Here is a 27,942-nt window from a genome sequence, read left to right as displayed (position 1 = left end):
CACAATTACTTCAGATTACCAGGGTTCTGCTGAATATTGTTTAAACATCAACCTATTTTGTTTTGAGAAATTCAGAATTATAACCTACGTTACCTGAATCAAAGACGATATGAGTTATCTGCTGGAAGTGTCCTTGAGTGAGAGTGTAGCCATTGCTGGATCCATCCTTCTGGAATGCTGTGATCCACACCAATGGTGACACGAAATACTGAAGATATGGAAACCAGACTGACTGCCAAAAGAGAAATCAAGTCATATACTGGATATTATGAAAAGGTTGAGCTCCTTGCTAGAAGCAAGGGGTGACAAGGCCATCTGCTCCATACACAGTACTAATGTATAGATCTGACTAATAAACCAGTGCTATAATTATAATATTGACATAAATCCTCCACACTTACCGTCTGCTTTCTCCACTCCAAACAAGCACATGCAAGCCTCACCACTCTCTTTTTTTTAAACTATTGCCAGCTCCTTCCTTAACACTAGAACCGCAGCGATCTGTACACCCCCTAGAACCGCAGCTGGGTCACTTATGACTCACCACTTTTTTGTGTTTATCAATGAACGGATGGGGATTTGGTAACTAAAGAATATACCAGTTCATGTCCTGGATAATTTATTTGAAATTTAGAATATTAAGAATACAAATAAGGAACATTTAGACAATTGTGTAACTTAACTGGCGAATCTCAATGATGTACAGTATGTTGCAAATAGTTACTTTGCAGGAATGGCATTTCACATGGCACACATTGAGCACACATAATACTCCTTGGCTGTACACTTGCTGAAAATAGTTTTTTGTTTTGCAGAAATGGCACTTCACAAATGATTTGTTTCATTTACAATTGGACTTTACCTGACAACATGTGTGCTTTTCCTCTCTCTCAGGAATCTCACCTGGAATAATGGTGTGGGTACTGCAATTCTAGCTCCTGCATATTTCTCAGCAAGCTCTTCACCCAGCTGCAGAATGAAGTCCCTGCATTTCAATTTCTTTTCATTCAGTGCACTGTACACTACCCAGCCATTTATTCCTGCCAAATCCAGCAAGCTTTAGAACGTATGAACTGGCCAACACCTGAATAGTGCCTTGGTTGAGTATTTGTGAGCCATTTGATGGACCACATCTACTCCATATTTTGTGCTGTTGTAAAATGTGACTGTGTCTGGCTTCTTCTTTTTGTTACCAGGCTCTATTTTCACATCAGGGTACATAGTGCTGAGAAGGCGAGAACATTTTTGTTGCTTTTTCCCTGATACATTGTCAATGACGTATCATGTTTTTTTAGCAGCACTGTGCTGTGCAAATTGTGTTTGGTCTTTGTCACGCATACTGGTACTTCCCTGCGAGCCTTGTTCAAGGTACCGACAAGACTTGTTGCATTTGATTTCAATGTTTCGGAGAGAGATTAGGAGGTGAAGAAATTGTCACATGTAACATTTTTTCCCTTCTTCATATAAGGTTCCATCAACTTCTTTACTATAAAATCACCAAGGTACTCGTTATTTGGCCTGGCATCATCTTTTCCAAGATGCACGAAAGCGTTCATGACATATTTGGAGTCTTTGTCTACCGCAATCCAATACTTCTGTCCATATTTGTCTGGTTTTAAGGCCATAAACTGCACAAATTTACAGCAGCATTTAGCTTGTCAACAGTTATATATGCTCCAGGTATATAGCTACATTGGGTATTTGCAATGAAGGCGTACCAGATTTCTGATAACAATGCAAATTTGTCGTCATTTAGTCTTTCTGACCTTGTAGATTTAATGTCATATCTCAAGAAATGCATTATTTCTCTGAATCTATCACAAGCCATTGTTGATTTTACAATAGGATTAACCCCCTTTTCTGACCACAATGTGTCCAGTTCTAAGCCTTTAGCTCCTATAGCACCACAAATGTACAGTATAGCAAGAAAGGCTTCCATCTCCTCAATCTTAAGACACCAATCATCTGACATCAGTACACGATGTGCCACTGTCTCAGTACATGTCACAATATGTTTCAAAATCTTGTCCACGATCATAAGTCACCGAGCACTTATGCAAGTCTCATACACATTACATTTAGCATGTGCAGTAGGTCCAGCGTGATCTCTGAACACATTTTGAGCTCCATCTCTACCAGGTGTAACATCACAAATTACCCCAACTTTCCAGGTCGTGCCATCTGGAGATACAATTTCCGTACCTGCTAGAAACTAAATCAGACTCTCAACATAAAAAAGCTGCCTCGTTTCATTGGTGGTGCATCGTCTCTGCTGTTATCAAATTTTACAATTCCTTGACCATTAGTGATGTCCTCCTCTCCATATGAAATGAACAGTGCTCCTGGCCACGTCCCCATTGACGACCGTGAGAAGTCCCTGGCATTGCAAGACCTGATTATTTTTTTAAATTGTTTTTTTTGCTAAGGGCTTTAGGTTGCGCCGACACAGATAGGTCTTATGGCGACGATGTGATAGGAAAGGCCTAGGAGTTGGAAGGAAGCGGCCATGGCCTTAATTAAGGTACAGCCCCAGCATTTGCCTGGTGTGAAAATGGGAAACCATGGAAAACCATTTTCAGGGCTGCCGATAGTGGGATTTGAACCTACTATCTCCCGGATGCAAGCTCACAGCCGCGCGCCTCTACGCGCACCAAGACCTAATTAGATACAAAGATAAAGTTTATCTTAGTTTTTCCACCCGAAAATAATATTTACAGCAAGTAAAAATGCACCGGGCTATATAAACCTAATAGCCCGAACATAAATATCACAGTGATAAAGAAACTGAAAACTAAATACTTTTAGGCCTAAAAATTGCAAAGAATCTAAATTATAGTCCATAAATTATGAAATGAAAGTTTAGAAATGCATACCTGCTCTAACAGTATTTGCTACAGCTTCAAATGGCACGACATCATCATCTCCTGATGACGAATCTGAAGGTACGAGCTGTGATCCTTCATCAGACAAAAAATCCAAGGTTTCCCCTTCAGATTCCTCATTAGAAATGCCATTTATGGCATCAATAATATTTTGTTCAGTAGTAAGTCGCTTTACGTGCGGACATTGTCAACTATTTACACACCGGATCTTCATGAACAAAGATCTGACTGTCACAAAGCTTATGGTGTACCAGGCTGTTGTCATCTCAACATTACTGTATGGCTGTGAAACTTGGACCCTATACCAACCTGACCTTAAAATGCTTGAACGCTTCCACCAACAAAAGCTTCGATCCATGCTTAGGATCAAGTGGAAAGACCACATCACCAACGTAGCTGTTCTTGAGAAAGTGCATGCCAATAGTATAGAGTCATCCATCATTGGTCATCAGCTTAGGTGGTTGGGACATGCTCGCCAGATGGATGATACGAGACTTCCACATCAGATTCTATTTGGTGAACTCTCTTCTGGCAACAGACCTCATGGTGGTCCTAAAAGGTGCTATAAGGACGAGTTTAAGCATACTATGAAGTTGACAGGTCTGAATCCACAAACCTGGGAATCGCTTGTTGAAGATCGTTCAACCTGGTGACAGATCATCACGGGCGCTGTCTAGACGTATGAAGGGAAATGGTGCAGTTAAAAAGAGGCCAAGCGATGAGCACAAAAAATTCAGGGCAGGTCAACCACGCCCTCCTCCAAAATTCGGTGTTAAAAGCATGCATTCTAAAACACCTGCTGTTTGGCTTGATATTTGGGTGAACCTTGGTAGGACCTGCTAATTCAACTGGATAACAGAGTGTGCAAAGGTTGCTGCTTAAAAGATTACACACCAACGAAGGGTATAAACAAAGGTCAGTGGCAATGCCAACTATCAACGACGGGCATGTTCTGGTCGTCGGCTGTAACCCGATCCGAGTATATATAACTTCTTCCCGCATACATTAACCAGTTCAACTCAGTTTATGGATGTGTTTACAATGATTAAACAGACCAATCTTGGCATAAAACATACACCCACACAAATCACACTGAATGGATGGAGGAGGGCGGGGTTGTAATTGACGATGTTTTCTTGCTTGTCGCTTGGCCTCTTGATGACTGCGGCGTTCTCCTTCAAACAAGTTGACAGCGGTGGATGTAGTGTTCCGCCACAGTGAGCGGTCCACAGCACGTTCTTCCCATGTCTGTATATCTATACCAGATGTCTTCATGATGTGTTTCAGATGGGCCTTAAAATGCTTAAGAGGGGTTCCATGAGGTCTACTGCTGGAGCAAAGTTCATTATAAAGAATTTGGCAGGGAAGCCTGGTATCACCCATGCGGCGAACATGGCCTAACCATCTCAGTTGATGAGCGATGATTGTTGCCTGAATGCTGTTTAGCTGCACTTTGTCGAGAACTGCCATGTTGGTCACATATTCCCCCTCCTTAATATTCAAGATGAATCTCATTTTCTGTTGGTAGAAGCACTCAAGTTTTTTTATATCACGGTGATCGAGTGTCCAAGTTTCGCAGCCATACAGCAGCATGGAAATGACAACAGCTTTGTACACCATGAGTTTGGTATGCAGTTTTAGGTCGTTATTCATGAAGACTCTGTGCATTAACCGTCCGAATGCTGCACGAGCAGCTCCAATTCTTTTATCAACGACTTGTTCACAGGTACACCATTTAGACAAAATACTTCCAAGATATGAAAAGCGATCAACATGTTCCAGTGTTGTGTCTAAGATGGAAATACTGAACTCAGGAAGTGTTAATCCTGAGGCAGCTTGTGCAAGTACCATCTTTTTTTTTTTTTCATTAATGGCAAGACCAAGCAATCACATGCAGTTTTAAAGCAGTTGACTGACTGTTGTAGTTCTGAAGGTGTTAGAGCAGGAGATGTGGTGTCATTGGCATACTGCAGTTCTGTCACCCGGGTAACCAGATTACGTCGAGCGAAGTCTTGCCAGATTGAAAAGGCCTCCATCAAAACTAAATTTAATCTTCATGCCTAAGTTGTTTGCAGATGATTCACATAGCATGACAGCCATGTACAGTGCAAAGAGTGTAGGAGCAAGTACACAGTCTTGTTTCAAACCATGAGTGATTGGGAACGAATCTGATACTGAGTCACCATGAAGAACCTGTCCAGACATGCCATCATGAAGAGCTTGAACCAATTCCACATAATGTTCAGGACATCCAAAATGTCTCAATACTTTCCACACAGCAGATCTTGGTACTGAATCAAAGGCTTTTTCCAGATCATAGAAAACTAAATACAGAGGCTGCTGTTGTTCTCTGTATTTTTCCTGGAGCTGTCTAGCACAGAAGATCAAATCTGTTGTGCCGCTAGGTTTGGAAACCACATTGAGACACAGGCAAAATCCTCACTGAGATAACTCGGAGGTGGTTTAATCGAATTCTTGTGAGAATTTTACCTGCATTTGCAGACTGTGAATTATGTAACTTCGAATGAAACAAATTTCTGCGCAACAAAAAAATCATTTGAAAATATGTAAGTTAGTGTTGTATTCATGACTCGAATATGGATACCTCTGATTCTCCTGACTAGTAGAGCAGAAATTGTAAGAACGATAATAATTCCCATTTTTCCATTCTAGAATTCAACAAGAATAAAAGGAAGTGGTAAAAATTGGGTGTATGGTACAGAGACTTACGTAATAATAAAGAAGTCCGGGGTTCATCAGTCTTAAAATTATTTTGATTATTTTTCCTTAAATAGAAAACAATAAACTGAAGCTACAAAACTATTGTCAATCACCTGCTAATGGCAGAAAGGATGTGTGATTGTAACAAATTCCATTAGACAATTGGAAACAACTCACAGGCAGTGTCTACAATAATGAAAATACAGTAATAAAATGCGGACACAGCAACAACTTCAAAATGGTGATTTATGCCTGGTTCACAGGCTAGAAATTGGTTAAGTAGGCCACCAAATCATTTCTGGTCTGTGGTGCTTTATACCCAATATTTACGAAGGAAAACAAACTCTGCAGTTATGTATGGTATGATGTACTCACATAACTATTGTAAGTTGATTATAATCCTGGATGCAATCATTTTTACATTCTGACACAATGCACACACAATATTCTATTAAACTATCGATACCTCGATGCTCGAAACACATGAAAACAAATGAAAACACAAAAAAACTATGTATGACAGGGTGGCTGATTAAAATTTATTCTAACTTAATAGCCAACATAGAAATTAAGTTCCAACAATAATGCATTTTAACATCTTCCTCGTTAGGCAAACACTGAAAGCAATGTAATTCGTTTTTGAAATACGAGTCAATGGTGCACTGCTTAGTACTTTTCTGTAAGTTGTCAAAAGAAAATCTTCTATTACATCCATTGCATTCATAACATGTCCTGGGGCATTGCTGGTAGAGATGACACCATCTAGAATTGATAAGTCTGTCATTGCGTCTTTAGCCGGCGGACGTATGAGAAGAGACTCCATTTCCGATGTTCCGCCTGCTCATAATTCCACTTCCGTTAGCTCACACGGGTCAGTTGCTGGTACTTGACATTCCACTTCTTGATATCAGAGTAGGGCACATTTCTTGATACCTCTCTTACTAAAAAACAAACGAGTTGCTTATGATATGCACATTTCATGCAATAAATAATCCTTTGATCCAATGGTTGCATGTGGCAGGTAGTGTTTGCCAGTAAGTACAGGAGATGGATATTTTTAAGTTCCAGTCCATCGTGGTTGTGGACAATGCATTGATCCAGAATAAGAATACTGTGGTCATTACATGCCATCTTTCTTTCCAAACAGAGCAACCATCCACGGAACAAATTTCCTATCATCCAAGCATTTTTAACACACCTATAATCACATGCAAAATTCTTCACATCCTTAAAACAGTGGGGCTTTGCAAATTTGCCTATAACAAGAGGGCATAATTTCTCACTGTCATCAGCATTACAGGACAGCATCACTGTCACTCTGTCCTTAAAAGCTTTTCCGCTGTGACAAGCCTATCCTTTCCCAGCGAGAGTTCTCTTCGGCTGGGCATTAAAAAAGAGAGCTGTCTCATCCATAGTGAATAAGTCCTTGGGTGAATATTTTGCTAAAATTGGTGCCACTCATTCCCGCCATTCATTAAGACTTTCTGTGTCAACACTTTCGCCACTCACTGCCTGCCAAGTGATATTATGGCATTATTTGAATTATTGCAGCCAGCTATTCGAACACTGAAAGTACAGTCTGCGCTTCAATGCCAGTTCGTCGGCCTTTTCTTTTATCAATGGACCATCCACTGGAATATTATTTAAATGCGCTTGATAAAACCATTCTATTAACTCATCTTCTAAACTCTGTGTGCCTTGCCCCTTGAATTCACCACCATCGATCAATCTTCTTAGCTTCGATTGCCTGTCGTTCAATCTTTTCTTGAATTTTTAAGAATGCCAGAAGTGTTGATAGTGGTATTCTGTACATTTTGGCTATTTCACTTTTAGTTTCTTGTCATCAACTTCATTGAAGATCCGCAATTTCTCTGCTATCATCCTTGCAGAATAGTCTCCTTTTCAGCCATTATGACTCTACGAAACTTGAAGAAAAATAACTCCGCGACCGTACCATATGTGTACCTCACAATAATAAGGCTCGTTGACAATGCAATAAAAAGTAACAAAGAAGCAGCAATATAAGCTTTAATTCCTGAAAAACTGAAGAAGGGTCAACCACTATTCTGGTGCGTACGCGACAATGAGGTATACGAGACAGGCACTCATTATCGTTAATTGTCATCTACACTGACTTTATTTATTAGCTGCTCTGCAATAACGAGATTGCAGTACTGATTTTGAATTACATAGTTTAGGGGCCTGATGAGAACTTCAAATTACATATTAACCGTATTTCGAATTAACCGATCGAAATAACACATGAAGGCCTATATTTGAATTCGGGGAATGCCATTTACTTCGAAATACGTGTGTTTCAAATTAACCGACTTCGAATTAAAGAGTTTTCACTGTAGTCACAAAAATCAACCATCTGGATTCAGTACACAAACATATGTCTGGGGTGAAATCCACCCCAGTCAAACTTTTACTATGTAAAATCTTCAACCGGTACCAAGAAACTGAGAGCAAAAAAAAAAAAAAAAAAAAAAAAAAAAAAAAAATGTGTTCCTTTGTGAACAGAAATAATTGTCTGGGCTGAATTATACCCTGAGACAAGGTTTAAGGTTTATTTGTTATTTCTTTATATAAATATTCATGTGTTGATTCATTTTCAAATTAAAATTAGTTCCTTAAAGTGCTTGTTATGCTTGTAAATCTCATTTATAAATATTATTTCTGCTCTTATAGAAGTCAATGATTTTGACACTTCACTGGTTTTAAACCAAGTTAAGTTACAATAAAACCTCATTAAGACGTTTCTGCAGGGGACAACAAAAATGAACGTGTTTAACATGAAAACGTACTACTGAAGATACGAATAAAAACTATCCAACAGAGATATCGAACACTAGATTTGATTTTTTCTGACATGAGGGCGGCATTTTACGTTGTGTATCCACGGGTACAGTAAAAACTATAACATTTATAAAGATTAGATAAAAGCATTAAAAGGTGTGAAAAACACGAGAGAACAAATATGAAAACCTGTTCTGCTAGGGCTTATAAAATAACAAGTGCAATGAAAGGTGTGAAAACAACAAATATGAAAACATATACACGGGGGGCCATAAAAATATCCAAGTACGGTATTACTGCAGATTACACTCTTTCTAAAATAAATGTTAGTAGAAGCTTTTTATTTCGGAGCAGTGGGTTATTTAACATTATTTTCTGGTCACATTCTTAGACAATGAATTGGAGGTTACACTCAACCATATGCGACAGGGAGGAATCAGGAGGATGAATTTGACCGTCATTTTGAAACATTTCGACCAAGTTGAATAATGGAGTGGAAGCTCGAAGGTGCAAGTTCAACATTCGTGACCTCTTCACGCTTAAAGATGCAGATGCCAGTCCACTTTCTGAAAGATTTTAATTTTGTTTTGATCGGTTACGAATTTCACAACTTTTTCTGTATCCATAACTAGGCTGTCACAAGACAAATACGCGACACGCTAGTCAATTTCACACGATTAAGTTCATAATCCAGAAATAGGCTCACTTTTTTGGTAATCACGCAACTGTGGTGACGGCTCTTACCAGAGTTGTACATCATGTTTCTTTCACAGGGGATGACAAATAACATTTTCAGAGTTAGGAAAAATGTCATCTTACTCGTAGAAAGCGGTAACAGGAATAATTTTTGATGCAATAGGTATGTTTATATGCTCCTAATCCAGAAACAGGCTACCATATCACACGACAAATATTTGCTACACTTCACCATTCCACTCAACACAAAATAAATTTCTAACTTCTGGATGGAATGCGAAATACAAGTTCAAATAGACTCACTGTGTTATTCAGCAATCTTGCTGCTAACCAGCAAGCAAAACTGAACATTCCTGAGGATAACGGCTTGCTCCCAGAACGTGCAACTTATCCTGTGAAGTTCAGGAATTGAAGGCCTTTTTCTATAATCACGCAACTGTGGCAATGGATCTTAACAGATTTTAAATTTAAGAATTTCATCTTATATCTGTATTGAACTGAGAACTTAAGAGAGGTAACTTAAAGGTAACTTAAACAGCCAACCAGGCAAAATCAATAGCCTACCAATACTTGGGCTTAAAAATCAAAATTGGGAAAATATGCAAGGATATAAAGTTCATCAAACAATGCATTACACAGAATTTAACCCTTAATTTTTTGAAAAGCATCACGAAACAATGCTTTGTCCCTTTCCATCAACATAATGTTCAGTTTAGAACAAACAGACTTTGGTTAAAAAATGAACTAAAATTTCTTTATAAGAAAAAGTCTTTTTTAAATCATCGCTTGTATGAGGCTTACCCCGAGGCCGTTACCTCACTCACAAGGGCTCAGTGGAATATCTTTCAATATCAAGTCCAAGTTAAGCTGTTCAATACACTGTCTAAAAAACAGACAATGTTAGAGAAGAAACTTGAAGCGCTTAAGGACAAAGCAGCTTATAAAAATTCCCCTTCTAAACCTAACAGAAAGCCTGAACTCGTTAATGATACTTTACAACAATTCCACCCACCAGTAATTAATCTTTCCGACACCAACTTGGATGAGGATGATAAAAGAATTCTTTCGAAAGGTCCAAAGCACAACTGGCCTTGTTTCAACTCGGCCATTACAGCTTCCAAACTCGTGGTCGAGTCAGAAGTTGCTATCAATGAAATGCCATATGACCTACAAGATGAACTCAGAATGGACGTAAGAAAAGCATTAAACAAAACTTTTTTCTCCAAAAATTGTAACGCGTCCCCTAACACCAACAACAACACGGAGTCCCTCACTGAAAGAAAACACATCCTTAACCTTAAAAAGAAAGTTAAAGACAACCAACTTATTATTACAAAGGCCGATAAAGGCAATACAACAGTCGTTATGAATAAAAGAGATTACGTTAAAAAAAACTAAGAATTTCTTTGATAATGACTCCTTTTCCATAATTAAGAAGGACCCGACACAATCAATTCAAAGACAACCAAAGCAAATTTTTAAAAACACACCTTTTCTCCTCACTGAACAGGAAAAACAAAAGTTAATCACTATGAACCCGGGTTTGCCGACAGCTAAAGCATCATTATCATCATCATAATTTCTTCGCTACAGCAAGCCGGGTGCGGTTGTGTATGAGCCTTCTCCAGTTTATCTTATCCATCAACAGATGCTGCTCATATATGCAACACCAGTTCATGTCTCTAATTTCAAGGTCCTTCAATATCTGTTTTTCCCAAACATCAGGAACATTGTGGTCAAAGTATGCTCGAGGAGTCCTGTGAGGGTCCATTCTTTTCATGTAACCATACCATTGCAATCCCTTCACTTCTAGAATCTCCAGCAAGCTTCTTTCCAATCCAAACTGTTGCTGGATATCCACATTCCTTATTTTATCCATTTTTGTTTTTTGTAGACTAGAATGGAAGAAACTTCATTTCTGTTGCCTTATGATGACTGTTTGTTGGTCCAGTGAGTGTTGCTGCTTCCAGGCCATATGTCAATATAGATACTAGATATATTTTGTACAAGCCCATCTTAGAAACTAATGGAAATGTTTCATCCCAAAGTATTTGACGTACAGCGTGAGAGAATTTGGAAGCTTTCAGTATTCTGTTGCTAATCTCTCGATATTTGGTATTGTCTGATGACAGAACACTACCTAAATACTGGAAGTTGTCTACAATATCCATCTCCAAATCTTAGATGAACAGTTGGAGAGTTTCTACTCATCACCAAGCCAACTGTCTTCGTTTTGCTGATTTTGAGACAGCTAAAGCACTACCCAAAATCCACAAGACCAGTGTACTTATTTGACCCATAATAAACTACAGGCTAAGCCCTTTATATAAATTATCTCAATTTATCCAGAAATTTCTTAGTAAATACTATAGATTCTCTTCTAATAAATCTATCAGGAACACCAGAGAATTAGTCAAAAAAACTAGACAGTTTCAAACTTCAACCACATCATTCTACACATTCCTTTGATATAGTTAACATGTATCTGAGTATAAAAACTAAATCATTCATCCCGATTATAAAAAAAAAAAACTTACTTGCTAACAGTCAACTAAGTAAACTTGAAATTCAAGACTTCATGACTATCTTAAGATTACTAATTAATAATTATTATTTTATATTTGATAAGGTTGTTTATAAATAAGACAGTTTGGCAATGGGGTCACCGGCCTCAGGGATTTTGGCAGAGATCTATCTTGATTTCCTAGAGCACACCGCCATCGACAATAACATTAAATTTGCTAATATTCAGTTCTGGGCTAGGTGTATAGATGACACATTTGTAACGCTGGAGGAACGCTCTACAGATGTGCCATCCACCCTTACAAACCTTAAGAGTATCGATCATGACATAAAATTTACCTTAGAATCAGAGATAAATAATTCTATTAATTTCCTGGACCTAACAATAAATAGACTTCCCTCTTCATTTACATATAGTATTTATAGAAAGCCCACTCAAAAACAGCCACTACTATAAGAAATGACTCATTACATCCTCAAACACAAAAATGGCTACATATAATAGCTTTGTAGATCATGCATTCAGGATTCAGATGTCCAGAAAAACTTAAATAAGGAACTGAACATCATTTGTTCTATAGCAAAATTTAATGGATTTAATGAAGCTTTTATTGAAAGAATAATCAATAAATTCAAATATCGCCCAAAAACACTTTAATAAGAAACAAAACTAGTACTGTCACGTTCTCAACATTTACCTTTAATAAGGATAACATCACTAACGTTTAAAAAAACGTAATGTTAAAATAGCGTTTCGTACTAGCAATAGAAGTACAGAGATCCTACATAACCTCTACATCAATAAATAAAAGTAGTCTTTTTTTCAAAATCAGGTGTCTATAGGTTTTCTTTTCAAGACTGCAATAGTTCATACCTAGGTCAAACCGGGTGTAGTTTAAAATCAGATATACAGAACATGCCAATGCTATAAAGGATAACTGATTTTCTGCAGTCAGCCAACATATGAAAGAATTTAAACATCACTTTACTGAAATAGTTCAAGATCTTGAGGTGTTAGAAGTTCTAAATAAAGGTCCTTTACTAGATGTTACTGAAAACTGCTATATTCAATTAGATCAATAATGTAATTCAAACCTAAACTTAAATGATATCTCCGAGGCACCAAAAATCTTGTTTAAATTTCTTATTGCATTTTTCAAAAATATTAAAATTTTGAATAATAGATCTGTTTTTCATATTATGTGTAATACTTTCTCATGCCACGCGCTTTCACCGCATCACCCTCCCTAACTTCCCCTCCTTCCTTTCCTCACACCTCCCCTGCCGCTCCTCCTCCTCCCTCTCCCTTCCTACCCCAACACTAGCTGCTTCCCTGACCCAAGCTTGGCCATCACGCTCAGTTCCTCTTCACCACGCATCACAGCTTTGCTGCCTGAAGTGAGTCTCATTCAATTATAGCCCAAGCTCTTTTTTCCTCATTTATTTCAACTTTTATAAGTATCTCCTTTTTACACCGCAGGTCCAACAATGAACTGCAAACATCTTAATAACATTGGTTTAAAACTTGGTCTCCACCTCATACATTGTTACACCATAAAAACAATAGACCACAGGCAACAGCAAAGCCGGGATGTAACACTGACTTCAAAGCTCTCAGAGGAACATTTTACACAAATTAAATATTGTAATTCTGGTCAAAAAGCGACAAAATCTTCACTCAAAGAAAATATTCATTACACTTCTAGTCAATAAGTGATATCATTTAATGAAAAAAGTGACTAAAAATTCGAACTTTTGACTACCAAGTTCATCTCGGACTTAAGCAAAGTTTTAAAGTGTTATATGTATTTTAAACATTTATGTTTGTTGAGTTCCTAACTCGTGTTTGTACGATCAGATTGCTATTTTAACTCACCCTCCATGGTTGTTCTGATAATGACTGTCAAATTCTGAACTTGTGATTGAAAATCTATTCAATATTTTATTCCCCATTTTACTCTTATTCAAGCATAATGTTAGAATATTTTGTGTAATGTGTATGTTTGTATATATGTACCTATGCTTATTTCTCACATTTTGGTTGAAGATGACGCTAAATAGCGTTGAAACTAGTTCCAAGTAAACATGTTGTAACTTAACCATTATAACATTTATTTGTATTGAAAAGGTGGACCCTTTAAGTTACCTCTCTTAGGATATTAACTGAGTTAGAAATCACGTTTGTTTTACAAGGGATGGTAAGTATCATTTTCAGGGATAGGAAAAATGTGATCGTATTAAGTGGTAATAGCGAAAATTTGTGATGCGGTAAGTGAGATATTTTAATATAGATTTAATACGATGAGAATCGGGGCTTCGAATTTACGACGTGCTAAGCAGGAAAACGTGTTAATGAGGAGCACACTAATGATGTTTTACTGTGTTAAAATAATAAAACATTTCAACACATTTACCTCACGTTTAAGAATATCCTTGAATGAAACCTCCACAGTACGTAGAGAGTCCTTGTCTGATACTTGGACACGGTGTATAACATCACGAAAGGTCTGCCCATAGATAGTTCCTCGAATTTTAATAGAAGCATACAGAGGAATTCCATCACAAGGTGTAGTAGGACACTCTTTTATCTGTATGGAAAGAAAAAACAACATTTGATTATGTTTTGAACAATTCCTTGAAGTAACTGACATTTTAATCTAATAATTTGCTCACAAAAACTACAGACTGGCTGAAATAAAAAAGAAGGAAAATGTTCTTAGAGCCTTTATCTATAATTCATTAATCAATACACTTGAACGTGCTTTACTTTTTATATTATATGGCTTTGCTGTGGACTATTAGAGTTCATTTGTCTATATTTTTAAGCTGAAAAGAAATATGATAAACTGGTTTCTAATAATTTGCTCCCAAAAAACCACAGGTTGGCTGAAATAAAAATGAAGGATAATGTTCTTAGAGCCTTTATCTATAATTCATTAATCAATACAATTGAACATTATTTTCTTTTCCCATTACATGGTTTTGCTGTGGACCATTAGAGTTTATTTGTTTATGATTTGTAGCTGAAAAGAAATGTGATAAACTGGTTTGTTGATGATACATCAATTGAATGAAAAGAGCATCACAAATTAGATATCTATTCTCAGATATCAATATTTCTCTGATTCTATTTCAAGTGACTGTTACACAGCCCAGAATACTAAATATAGTAGACTTTTGGTTATATGCAATGAGACAAACAAAGAACTTGCTTTGCTTCCAAAGGAACAATAATACAATAAAACCTTTCTAACACAACACATGACAACAAACACTGGTTTATGAATTGTTCCAGGCCAACCTTTAAGAAATGTAAAACAATTCAAATCTGAATTAAAGAGCAGCAGTCAACTTCAACGATGATGGAACACTGATAAGATTTAACCTTATCTTTTTTACTACAAAATGTGAATCAGCCTCAAAAATCAGCTTTCTAGTTTCAAATGTTTTACTGAATAACATCATGAGATCACTGCACAAAATTAAAAAAAAAAAAAAAGGTACATAATACTCTGTTTCAATGGTGATGTGTTTTATGACAATGCAGAAAGTATATTTGTAATTGACTCTGACAATAGTAGATAACACCAATATATTTCACTTTTGCAGAACAGAATATTCTATATAAGGGTAATATGCTTATAATTAGAGCCCAGATTTCTATGCACTATCAAATCTCAAAATATGCATGCATTCATGCCCTATCATATGGCAAAACATGCATATTAAACTGGAAAATATGCACTATCAAAATTCAGTTCCTTTTGAAACATTGTACAATAATTAATTTCTCCAAATTGTCTTGATGTAAGCTCATCTGTTTATCTGTTAGCACATTCTTAATTACAGAAAATGATCTTTCTACGTTACAAGAAGTGACAGGTGTATCTTAAATAAAGACATTTGGGACAAAGTGAGGTCAAATTATACACAATTACATCTTTTATAAGCTTGACAAATTCAAAATCAGGATTTGAACGGCTCACTTTGTTCAGCCCCTATCTAGTTGCCGCAGCTACTTCTCCGTGAGATGATTGCAGACACATTTGAATGTCCTCAATAACTGCCTGCTTCGATAACGAAGACATGTGATGGGTTAGAGTTCTGGGTAGGAAATTCCAGGATAACAATGGACGAAGGTTCAGTGAAAAACCAAACTTTGTAAGCTGCTATCTCAGTAAAAATGAAATGGCTTTTAGTGCTGGCAGTGTCTGAGGACATGTTTGGCTCGCCAAGTGCAGGTCTCTTGATTTGATGCCCGTAGGCTACCTGCATGTCGTGATGAGGATGAAATGATGATGTAGGCAACACATACACCCAGCCCCCATGCCAGCGAAATTAACCAATGATGGTTAAAATTCCCGACCCTGCCGGGAATCGAACCCGGGACCCGAGTGACCAAAGGCCAGCATGCTAACTATTTAGCCATGGAGCCAGATGCTATCTCAGTAATGTGGCATCACATAAGTGTGATACAAGTTTCATTCTATTCATCTAACATAGACGAAAAAATAAGACCGTCAGTGAGTAATGCACAATTTCTGGTTCAGTTTATAGCAATGTATAACTGGGACAGCTTATTCCTAAGAACCAGTGATCAATGTGGGGCTTCCAGCTTACGTCAATGTTTACTCAAGCAACAGATATGAAAGTGCCATAGGATGCCAGGAATGTATTATCTCCGTCTCTCAATAATAGACATACTGTATAATGTGAAAAATGGTCCCAAATTATGTAAACCAACATTCATAAAAGGTACTATCATGCAAGTTAATATTATATATGCACCAAAGTCAGAAGAAAAGTCATATTATGCAGTATAAAACATCCAAATATTCTCTATTAAATCCAAAATCTTCAAAATATGCATTATGTATGAATTTTCTCCTAAAAAGTCCACAACTTGCAGGGAAAAGAAATGGTTATTTGGAATCATTAAACCATAAAATTAATATTTGCAAAATTTGAGAAGTGTAACCAGCTTATTTAAAAACATGCATTTGCATGGAAATCCAGGCTCTACTTCACTATCACTATCACTATCAGCCATATTCAATCGTTTTTACGATGTGGCCTCTTTAAGTCCGAAGCAAGGTAGGTTTTCATGAGGTCTCTCCATCTGGGACGGTCTTGAGCGAGGTTCTGCCAATTGATCCCAGTAATCTTCCGGATGTCTTTATCCCATCTGTCCGGTGGTCTTCTCCTTGGTCTGGGATGATCTTTCGGACACCACTCAAGCACAAGCTTTGTCCACCTACCATCAGTTCTCCGAGCAACATGGCCTGCCCACTGCCATGGTAAACACCCTTTCTAAAATGTCACTGACCTTTGTGACTGACCTGATGTAATCTGCTCTCTTTCTGTCTTTCTTCGTTAAGCCTAGCATGAACCGTTCCATAGCTCTTTGGGTTGTTCTGAGTTTTTGCTTAACAAACTCGCTCAATGTCCAGGTTTCACAACTGTAAGTCAGTACGGGGAGAACACTCTGGTCAAAGACTATCTTCTTTAGGTGGGTTGGCATGTTGGATTTGAAGATTGAAGAATTTCTTCCGTAGGCTTGCCATCCTAGTTTGATACGTCAGAAGATTTCCGGTCCCCTTTCATGTTTACAAATTGCCCAAGATAGACAAATTCATTGACCTGTTGTAATGTGGTGTTTCCCACATGCAGCTTTCCTGCTGGGGCCCATTTGTTGAGCATTACTTTGGTTTTAGAAAGGTTCATGGATAGTCCCACTTTTTGACAGGCTGAGACAAGATCTTGTATTAGAGTTTGTAGTTCATCGATGTCGTTGGCCAAAAGTGTAATGTCGTCTGCAAACCTTAAATTGTTCAGCCTTTTCCCATTGATTTTGATTCCTGTGCTTTGCCAGTTGATTTTTGACATGGCCATTTCTACTTATAATCTAGAAATAATCTAATTAGTTAACCATATCAATATTGTAGTACTTGAGCAGCAGTTATGTTGGCACTTGATATTGAAAAATCACAAACACCTAAGGACTAACCTTTTAAGCACTTTTTTAAGTAAAATTATGGTGAATTAGATGCTTATGATTCTGTGGGGCTTAGAAAAAAAACAATATTGGCTGGTAGACCCTCACTTAGTAATGTGACAACATTCCCCACAAAATAACATGGTGAAGACCCATAAATCATACAAAACTGAAATAGATTCACAATTAAGTATTTATTTATTTTCCACCTAGTCGATACAATGATTGCTTAAGGCAATTTTTAATGGTCAAAAGTGGTACATGTTTCGTATATTATCAACATCTTCAGCCACGAAACATGTACCACTTTTGACCATTAAAAATTGCCTTAAGCAATCATTGTATCGACTAGGTGGAAAATAAATAAATACTTAATTGTGAATCTATTGAAGTGCGATACGGACCATGAAGCTGATTTTATGTAAAAGTGAAATATTTAAAGAAATTGATGGATTATGTTTCACAAATTCATCATCCATACTACCAAAACATTAAATCAGTTGCAGAATAAAAGGACATTCCTGATGAGCCACTTTTTTATGATAACATTGACTACTGTTAAATAACATCGTCAACCATAAATTTTCTGGGAAAAATGCAGTTAGGAAATGCAATAATCTTAGTGTAACATGCTCAAAAAAAGATTAAATTACAAATTACAATGATTACTTTTGAGTTAGTAGTGGATATAAACATTATTTTTTAATATTGGAGACAGATTTGTGAAGGTGGTGAGCTTGCATCTGGGAGATAGTGGGTTCGGGCCCCACTGTTGGCAGCCCTGAAGATGGTTTTCCGCGATTTTCCATTTTCACACCAAGCAAATAGTGGGGTTGTAACTTAATTAAGGCCACGGCTGCTTCCTTCCCATTCCTAGGCTTTTCCTATCCCACTGTCACCCTAAGACTTATCTGTGTTGGTGCAGCATAACGCCAACTCTAAAAAAAAAAAAAAATGGTTTGTGAAGGATCAAAGAAGTTTAATGTTTTATTATTATTATTATTATTATTATTATTATTATTATTATTATTACTATTATTATTATTATGATGATGATGATGATGATGATGTGCATATGACCCAATGGATCACGCAAAGCTCTAACGATTCTGTTTTCTGAGTTGCCAAACAGCTCTCATCCTTTCTCCATGGATCCGTTTTCGTTTTTCTGTCCACTTTGCTCCAGTCTTCTTTTTCACTTCGTTCTCTGCTTGCACTTTCCATCCATTAATTTTTTTCCTACAGAGGTTTCTGTCCGTTGTGTCAGTTGAGTTCATCTGGGCTTTTTTCCAGATCCTTCTTCACTTCCAGTACCCATGGAATATTTTTTAGATGCTCTATATAGGTGAGAATCTTGTGTGTCAGTGCCTATTTACTTTCATTTTTTTAAGTTATTAATCTCCATGGATACCTTCAATATTTTTCTTTATACACAGATATATAGAATTTCCTTTCCACTGCAATAATATATCTGTTCAACTCATATTTTAATTAGGACATTACTTTGCATATATGCTCAAGTCTACATCTCATCAAGATTATAAATGTTTTAAAGTGTAAAAGTGTATCTACACTTCACAGTGATACAAAGAATATCAAAAGACTACTTCTCTACTACAACAACATTAATGCATATGTGCCCAATTCCATACCTCATCAAGATTGTGAATTTTGACTGGTATCTACGTTGAATACTACGAAGAATACTAAAAGACTTCTTCTTCTTCTCCTCATATATTCCCACAGCTAAGTGAACTAAAGTGTTTTAAGGAAATTTTAAAAACTTTTATTTTCATAGTGTCACACTTTTATGTTTTAAGACCATTCTTAAAACAACTGTGTTTCAAATACGTTGTTCTACATGCGATATGGTTGAAGATGACCTTTAAATAGGTCAAAACTAGTCCCATTAAATGTCTATTTAATACACACTATTTAACTTGTATTGAAAAGGTGGATTTAACTCACTTATTTTAATTTGGTGATTCTAAGAGACCGAAACAAAATGTTTAATGTACCAGTTATTATAGTGTGCAAGTTTATTATAATAAAGAAAACAGAAAATGTAGAAAGGGACTGTTTGAGCATGCTATGGAAGGACTGGCTCTTTAGTTCTCATGTCTTGCTGGCACCTGGCACCAGAAACAAGGCTAGTTTCTGGTGTTCTGACAATTGCCAGAGGGTGTGAGAATATACCACCCTTGTGGTAAGAATGTGCGACGTCTGCTCCAGTCGAATCCTGCATGTGATTAGCTGTTTGTTTCCCTTGTTTTGGAAGGGGATGCTTTACAAACTGGGAATTTATATTCTAAGACACAAAGCTAGTATCATTGATTCTCATCTTGGTCCTCTGTTAAGGCGGACGCATCTGTTTCGAGTTCTTGCTGTGAGGGGGAGTTCCAGTTTAGGTAATGGGAAAATGTAAGTTTAATTTCCTTTAACATGTCTTAACTTAACCTTTCCACTTGTAGGAATTTTGCGGGGCAGTCTCACATCTTTGTGAACTAATTTAATTGAAAAAGCATTTTTTAATGCTATCACATTTTCAGTTTAGGGGCAGGCAACTTTAACATATTACTTTTAAAATAACTCATGTAATTTTAATTTTCTTTGTTTGCCTGTCTCTGGTAAAATGGTACTAACCCACTGCAATAAGGCAATATTCAATTCTGAAATAGGTTTTTAATTGGATACAATGCTGTCTCACAGTATGTATCCATTATATGGAGGTAATTAGATGGTCATGTCTCTAGAATCCCCTTGATGTCCATTAGTTTTCTTGAGTTTCCTAAGTTACTACTATTTAACCTTTCCTTCTAAAATAAATTCTTTGATATCACCTTTAAAACTGACAGCGTTTATTTGGTGCACGAAATATCACTTGGGTTCTGAAGGCAGGAGTACCAATCCTCCCGTGCCTGTGAGCTCGGCTGTCAATTTTCGCCTTCCATTGTTCTTCAGGGTAGTATCTTAATGTAGAAGAATACTATCTTTTGTTTGTATGTCCTAGACATCAAGGGTCACCATATTTTGTGAGTGTTTATGTTTAATTAACAGTATTCTAAGTTTTCTAAGGAAAATTTACAAAAATAATCTTAACCTTCAAAAATTGATATTAGAATACACATTACCGGGTGAGTTTGCCATGCAGTTAGGGGTGCATAGCTGTGAGCTTGCATTCAGGAGATAGTGGGTTTGAACCTCACTGTTGGCAGCCCTGAAGATAGTTTTCCATGATTTCCCATTTTCACACTAGGTGAATGCTGGAGCTGTACCTTAATGAAGGCCATGGATGCTTTCTTTTCAGTCCTAGGCCTTTCCTATCCCATGGTCGCCATAAAACCTATCTATGTTGGTGCAACGTGAAACAAATTGTAAAAAATAAAAAAATAAAACTACACATTGCTTAAATATATTGTAATTTGTTGGTGGGGTAAATAAATGAAGACAGAACCTGGTAGCATTCAACTTCTAAAATTTATTCACTGGTTATTAAGACTACACATTAGCACACTGGATTACCAAGCTCACAACTTACACTCATGACACGCAATTGCACAGTACGCTCTCTCTCTCTCTCTCTCTCTCTCTCTTAGTACTCACTGCGTATTTACACCAATACACACAGACTATGGTCACCAGTACTACATTCTCACAGTCACACTCATTGGTACTGGCACAGTTCACAGCCCACACATGACATTCTCACAGTTCAGAAAGATATTCACTACCCACACTCCAGCAGAACTCAGTTCACAGCCCCAAACCGGCACCCAGTGTCTTCTTCCACTCTGCACCAGAACATAACACTCGCTCACAGCAGCAGGCCTCAAGAGATATAGCCTAAACACGATGACAGGCAACAGGACTAGTCTTCATGTCCAACAGGTGAACACTCCTTGGACTGCCCCACTCAACTCCGGCTGTACTCACACCGAATGACTGTAAACTTCACTCTCATTCGCTTGCTGATCAAGCTCCAACTAAACTCTTTGCCAACTTACTGAATCCACTCACTCACTCACTCACTCACTGAACTTCGCAGGTGCTCTTGTCTTACATACACCTCGGTCACCATTCGGGATATGTCGGTCTTAAAACACTAGTATGTTTTTATTGTTTATCCACCTATTCAATACAATCTTAAAAATTAGGACTTTGTCCTTATCAAAATTGCCAACATATAATTAATACATACAGTAGCCGGCCCCATGGTGTAGGGATAGTGTGCCTGCCTCTTACCCGGAGGCCCCGGGTTAGATTCCCGGCCAGGTCAGGGATTTTTACCTGGACCTGAGGGCTGGTTCGAGGTCCACTCAGCCTACGTGATTAGAATTGAGGAGCTATCTGATGGTGAGATAGCGGCCCCGGTCTAGAAAGCCAAGAATAACGGCCAAGAGGATTCGTCGTGCTGACCACACGACACCTTGTAATCTGCAGGCCTTCAGGCTGAGCAGCGGTCGCTTGGTAGGCCAAGGCCCTTCAGGGGCTGTAGTGCCATGGGGTTATAATTAATACATTGGATGGTATATGTTTCACCTATCAATAGCAGGCATCATCAGCCATATTTTTACCTTAGGAATAGATCAGGTATCTGATTGGAAATGACTTATAAATACTGTTGAAATGTAACTATGTCTAGTAAAATGGATTAGAAATCATTAAACAACTATTACAATATGAAATGTAGTATACTATTTGCTTAACAATGTTTGTGTTAATATTTGAGTCTAAAAACATTACAATTATTTAAGAATTATGACATAGGTGGTTAATTCATGATATTAAAAGATGTTACAATAAAGTTACAAATCAGAAAGCACATTCCAATTAGTTGCCAAATGCCGTGTTGTTAAAAACTTTAAGAATGTTAAGCATTTTTGTTTTAAAATCTGATAATAGTCCTTGGTTCTTGAAGTTCACACATCCAACAACAAAGCCCTACACCGATCACAAACACTTCCCACAAACACCACATAAAGAAGATGGCCTAGTGACATCTACATAAACTTTAATATGGCCTATAGCATCCAGCATTCAAACTAATATTATCTCAAAAAGAAACACGCCATATGAAAATTCTTCAAATTTTATAAATGAAAAATTAATACTTGTTAACTGTTCCTTGGTGCCAGCAAAGAATGTACCCTCACTGTAAAGGTACCTAGCAAGAGGAATACTAGAAAAAAGTTCTCCATGAATATGTTGAACATCTCAACACTTTCCCATCAACATTATTCTGTTCACATTTGTTTCAGCTGAACTGAATTCAAGAAGATTCTTAAAGTGCTAGTATTTTAAGTGTTTCACCTGGAAAGTGGATTCTTCAAATTGGAAGAAAACTGAGAACTGAATATCAACAACACATGCTTGCTTCATAAATTTTATCTATAATTCATGCTTGGCTTAACTTTATTGATTTTAATTTTGACTGATGATGGTCTCTAGCAAGACTGAAACTAGTTTCATCAAATATATGTAACTTTTTAAGGTTACAATAAATAGTATTGAATAGGTGGAAACCTTTAGCTTTTGTTTTTTACTTTATATTGCTCTTCAGTACGAAATAATATGGAATTTATTACCTACGAATATTTTATCATATGCTGCTCATCAAAATAACTATACAGCATCCTGCCATCTGTGTCAATCCCTCCCATAAATGTATTGTAGTCACAGATCATTCTTGGTTTCATTGTCACAATTTCTTGCCCTTGCTTCCTTTTTATGTACTTTTGATTGTTTATTTCCATGTTTGTAGACAGTAAAATTATGGGGAATTTCTGGGATTTCTTCTCCGTGTAAGCAAAACTGACAATGTTGCCTTTCCTCATGTAAATAATGTACCTTCACTGTAAAGGTGCCTAGCAAGAGGAATACTTGAAAAAAATTCTCCATGAATATGTGGTAACCCTTGTTTAGAAGACCGCATAAATTTAACAACTTTACTATCACAGTGTAACCTAAGACTTTTTCTTTAACTTCTTGTTTATCTTCCATAGATTTTGCTCCTTTATAACAATGGAAATTCATACAGTATTCTGGAACTGAATCACAGAGAACCCAAAGTTTGATAACCCACTTGTGGTGGTGTTTATCTGAAATATATTGCAACAGTCAATTATGACTTTTGCTGCCTATTAAGCTTTCATCAACTAATATTTGCTAATGAGGGGTGTAAAAGTATTGGAAGATATTGTTCACAGGATTTACTGAAGGTTGAAATTTACTGCATCGATCACAATTTGGTTAATTTTTCGTGGCCAACTCACTATTTTCAACTATATGGAAGCTAAGTACTGATTCAAATCTAGTTCTAGTAAACATTTGCCAAAACCAGGGAGAACTTTGCTAAGAATTGGCACACCAGTATGATTTGATTGTTGGTTTCCTGTTCAAGCCCATATTCAACAGAATGATAACAAAGGCCCTCATCTCTGTCATTGTCACGGGAATCCACAAGTGAAGTCTACTTGACGGAGATTGTTTTTCCAGGAGGTTATAAGGTTCTTTGCATTCCTATTTGACTCTGTAACCACAAATTGAAAGACTAGCTGTAAAAAGAAATTAAAATAAGCCACTGGTTTTGAATCAGGTGAAGGGCAGTGTTTTGGTCCTGGGGATTCCATGAAGGAAAAACTGCGAGAGAACTGTGACTTACTATCTTTATATGTCTTCGTCCAGTTAGCATGGTCATCAATTTCATCTGAACTTGAACTGTCTGAGTCACTCGGCACACATCTGTCAGCATTATTAGTCACGTAAGATCTAACTTCAGCACTACTATCACTGTCTTGGTACTCACTGTGAGCAGCACTCTTACGTTGTAATCGCTAGGCTGAGTAGCTCAGATGGTTGAGGTGCTGGCCTTCTGACCCCAAATTGGCAGGTTCGATCCTGGCTCAGTCCGGTGGTATTTGAAGGTGCTAAAATATGTCAGCCTTGTGTCGGTAGATTTACTGACACATAAAAGAACTCCTATGGGACAAAATTCTGCCACCTTCACATCTCCGAAAACTGAAAAAGAAGTTAGTGGGACGTAACGCCAATAACATTATTATTATTAACTTACGTTGTAATCTGGATGTCGAAGGCTGATTTAGATCGAAACATGGGTCTGAATCCCTGTCATCATCAGATAAATATGATAAATCATCTAAAAAATCATTATCAGAGTTCTTGTCGAGTTCTGCCTCCAATTTGCTACTTGTCATATGTTTACGAGAAACACTCACTATCCACAAAGGCGATGGCTGTATTGATCGAAATGGAAATCAGCACTCAAAATAATTATCCACTTGGGAAGAAGATCCGTAAATTAAAAAAATGATAAAACAGACAAGAGTGTACTAGGTTACTTGTCACCACACGTGGTTTATGTTGAAACAGCAACAGCAGAATGCACAGCTCAGCAATAAGGTTAGCGCGGGCTGGCACTCTGCATTATATGTGCTGCACTCTACTTATTGGTGTTTATTTCATGCTTGGACTCTCAAACTCAATCGAATCTTAATCTAACAGTCCCAAAAGATCTTTGAGACACTCAATATAGCATCATATTAGTCATGTGTTAGAATATCTGTCCTACAGCTATCCTTTTATTCCATCGATGAAATATCGCCAGCTGGTCTCTTTAGCCAGTGTGACCAGTGATGATATATCATCAGTTGGTCTTTCTCGTAAGGATTGTCACTGATGATATATCGTCAGCTGGTCCTATAAGGGATATGGCACTACCCGGAAAAACAACTGAAGGCGACCAAATTGACAGCCATGCTCGCAGGCACGGGAGAGTTGGTAGTCCTGCCCTCTCTCAGAACCCAAGTGATGTTCTGTGCACCATATAAACACCATAAGGTTTAAAGGTGATTTCAAAGGAATTTCAAATTTTGATTATGAAACAGTAGGAACTTAGGAAACACAAGTAAGCTAACGGACATCAAGAGGATTCTAAAGACATACATATAGAAATAACATTTCACAATACAGAGCAGAGATTATTATTAGTTTTTGTTTACTTTAGCCTATAACAGTTCAGTAGAGAAGATGAAACATACTTCAATACTTTCACCTGTGCATGGAACACCACCATACTTTGGCTCTGGTTCATTGCAGGCCCGTGATCTCTTGCTAATACTGGGACCACATGATGCTGAACAAGAACTCCATAAACTCCAGTCTGACCATTGTCCATCAACTGTGAAAATCAAAGGTAAATTTAATGAAAACATCACACACAGGAGTATTAATACCCATCTCACAAAACATACAAGGAACTTGTAGTTTGAGTCAGAAAAATGATTCCTACTTCAAAATATGCTTTTTATGATGAAGTTCCATAATATCACTTTCTAGAGTATTGTACTGTGATCCTGTCTTAGGATTCATATATTATTGTCCCATATTTTGAGGTTGTGTCTTGGCATCCCGATAATTATAGAGGGGATGCAGAATTGTCGTGTATTTTGTAAATCTACATGTAGAACATGGATGCACATAACAATTAACATATAAAACAGCCCCCAAAGTATTAGAAATCAATGGACTGTACATAAAAGTTTCTGATCACTTGGTAATATGATCATTTTTTGTGAACAGTGACATTGCTCCTCGAGAATGTGGAAATAACTAAATATGGTTTACTGGATGCAAAAGAAAATCCACTATTTGATGAAGTGATAATCTTTAAATAATAAATTATGAAGAAAGAAGATATAAAAATAAAATCTACAAGAGTTTTAGTTGTTTGGGAGATTTGAAGTAAATTAATTCTTAAATTTATGGGAGGTTGTTGAACTCTTCTGCAGCATTCCTGGCACAAATGCTAGTACTGAAAGGCTGTTTGTGTAAGTTAACTCCTTGTGGAGAAATACAGAGATGCCAACTTTCAAGAAAGGCAATTCGTAATGCAGCCATTAGGGCACAAGGGGGGGGGGGCAGTGAGCGTAGAAATTTTTTCCGAGATCTCACTAACTTACATATCAATGAAAAATCAATGAACAACATATAATTCAACCAGATGTAACATACTCAAAGACTGGCATATAAAGAGTGTATGATTCTTACTTGCTAAAGTAACAGGTGATCTGCAGTATATATCTGAGTTTGAGCATTGTAGTTGCTCCCTTAGCAGCTTGTAGTTCCTGTTTGGTAAACGTACACTGGTGACATGCTTTTCCTTTTGATATCATGTGCATCCTCTACACTAACAGAGCACTTAACAGTTTGGTGTTCATATTAGCACGGAATTCAGTCTTGTTCTTCCTCAATATGCACATCTGAAAAATCGCAGCTGCATATACTACAAAACACGTGTGAATGAGATTTTGAGAAACATAATAAACAGGGCCATTCTTTCGAGTATTCCTCCCTAAATTTTTGAACTATTTTTGGTTTATTACTAGCATCACTAGTCATGGTAACGTCATCACACATATTTTCTTGCACAAGAAATTGCTTAATTATTTAAACCTTTCACGTTTCATAACACACAATTAGCATATATCCTAGAAGAGCAATATATGTAAATTTGGCAACCAAAATCGCAATAAATATTTCTTCAACAGCCACGCACACACTATTTACAACGAAACGGAGTTTGTCACCACTTTTCCGCCAAAACAAGACAAAAGAACTTGCATACTTGCATAGAAGTCTGATTTTGTGACGAACAAAGACAACAACTCCGCAAGATATACCACTTCACAGGTGCCTATTTTTCCGGTACTGGAAGCACACACTGCATTCGGCACGTGAAAACTTGAAATAATCTTAAATGAGGGACAGGAAAGGGGTATAAATGATTACTGAGAAATCTGAAAATAAGATTCTGAGAATTCAAGCTGTAATGACATTCCTTGCGTATCCTTTTGAACACTTCATACACTTAGATTTAAAAATCAACAAAAAATTGTAATTTGTAGTGTGTGATTCGTAAAGGCATAATTATGATGGGTAATTCATAATTATTACGACTGAATCATAATAGTTGGCATCTCTGGAAATAGAAAGAATAGGTTATCTGTAGAAACTGTGAATGCTACGCTGATTGTCAAAATCTTTTTCAATAATTTCATTTCTTTCATTTGATTAATTTCATAACTTGATATTATGTAATCATTTTTTAATTAATAAAAATATATTAACTGCATATGAAAAGTAGGATATATCATAAATTCATTGGAAGGTTAATGCTTTAGAAAGGCAGTACATTTCTTTCGATCTATTCAAACCTAAAGTGTCACTTTTTTTTTCAATAAATATGTCAACCCCATCCTATTTGTTACATCTCTCTAACATGCCTGGCTATATCATGAAAGCTATTGA

The 27,942-nt window shown here is 37.0% G+C and overlaps 1 protein-coding gene across 2 annotated transcripts in view; it reads right to left on the bottom strand.

Annotated features, from left to right (window-relative positions):
- LOC136858164 (hemicentin-1) overlaps nt 1-27,942 on the bottom strand; it is a 709,155-nt gene that overhangs the window by 135,305 nt on the left and 545,908 nt on the right. For both annotated transcript variants that reach the window (XM_067137503.2, XM_067137504.2), the window contains exons 33-35: nt 25,674-25,813; nt 14,036-14,209; nt 94-232 (exon numbers count right to left, since the gene is read on the bottom strand). In XM_067137503.2, the coding sequence (XP_066993604.2) occupies nt 94-232; nt 14,036-14,209; nt 25,674-25,813 (453 nt within the window). The remainder of the gene's footprint in view (nt 1-93; nt 233-14,035; nt 14,210-25,673; nt 25,814-27,942) is intronic.

Source organism: Anabrus simplex, chromosome 1 (genome assembly GCF_040414725.1).
Source record: "Anabrus simplex isolate iqAnaSimp1 chromosome 1, ASM4041472v1, whole genome shotgun sequence".
Taxonomy (NCBI): Eukaryota; Metazoa; Arthropoda; class Insecta; order Orthoptera; family Tettigoniidae; genus Anabrus; species Anabrus simplex.
The sequence above is the reverse complement of the archived record's forward strand: the minus strand, read 5'-3'. Positions and strand labels throughout refer to the sequence as shown.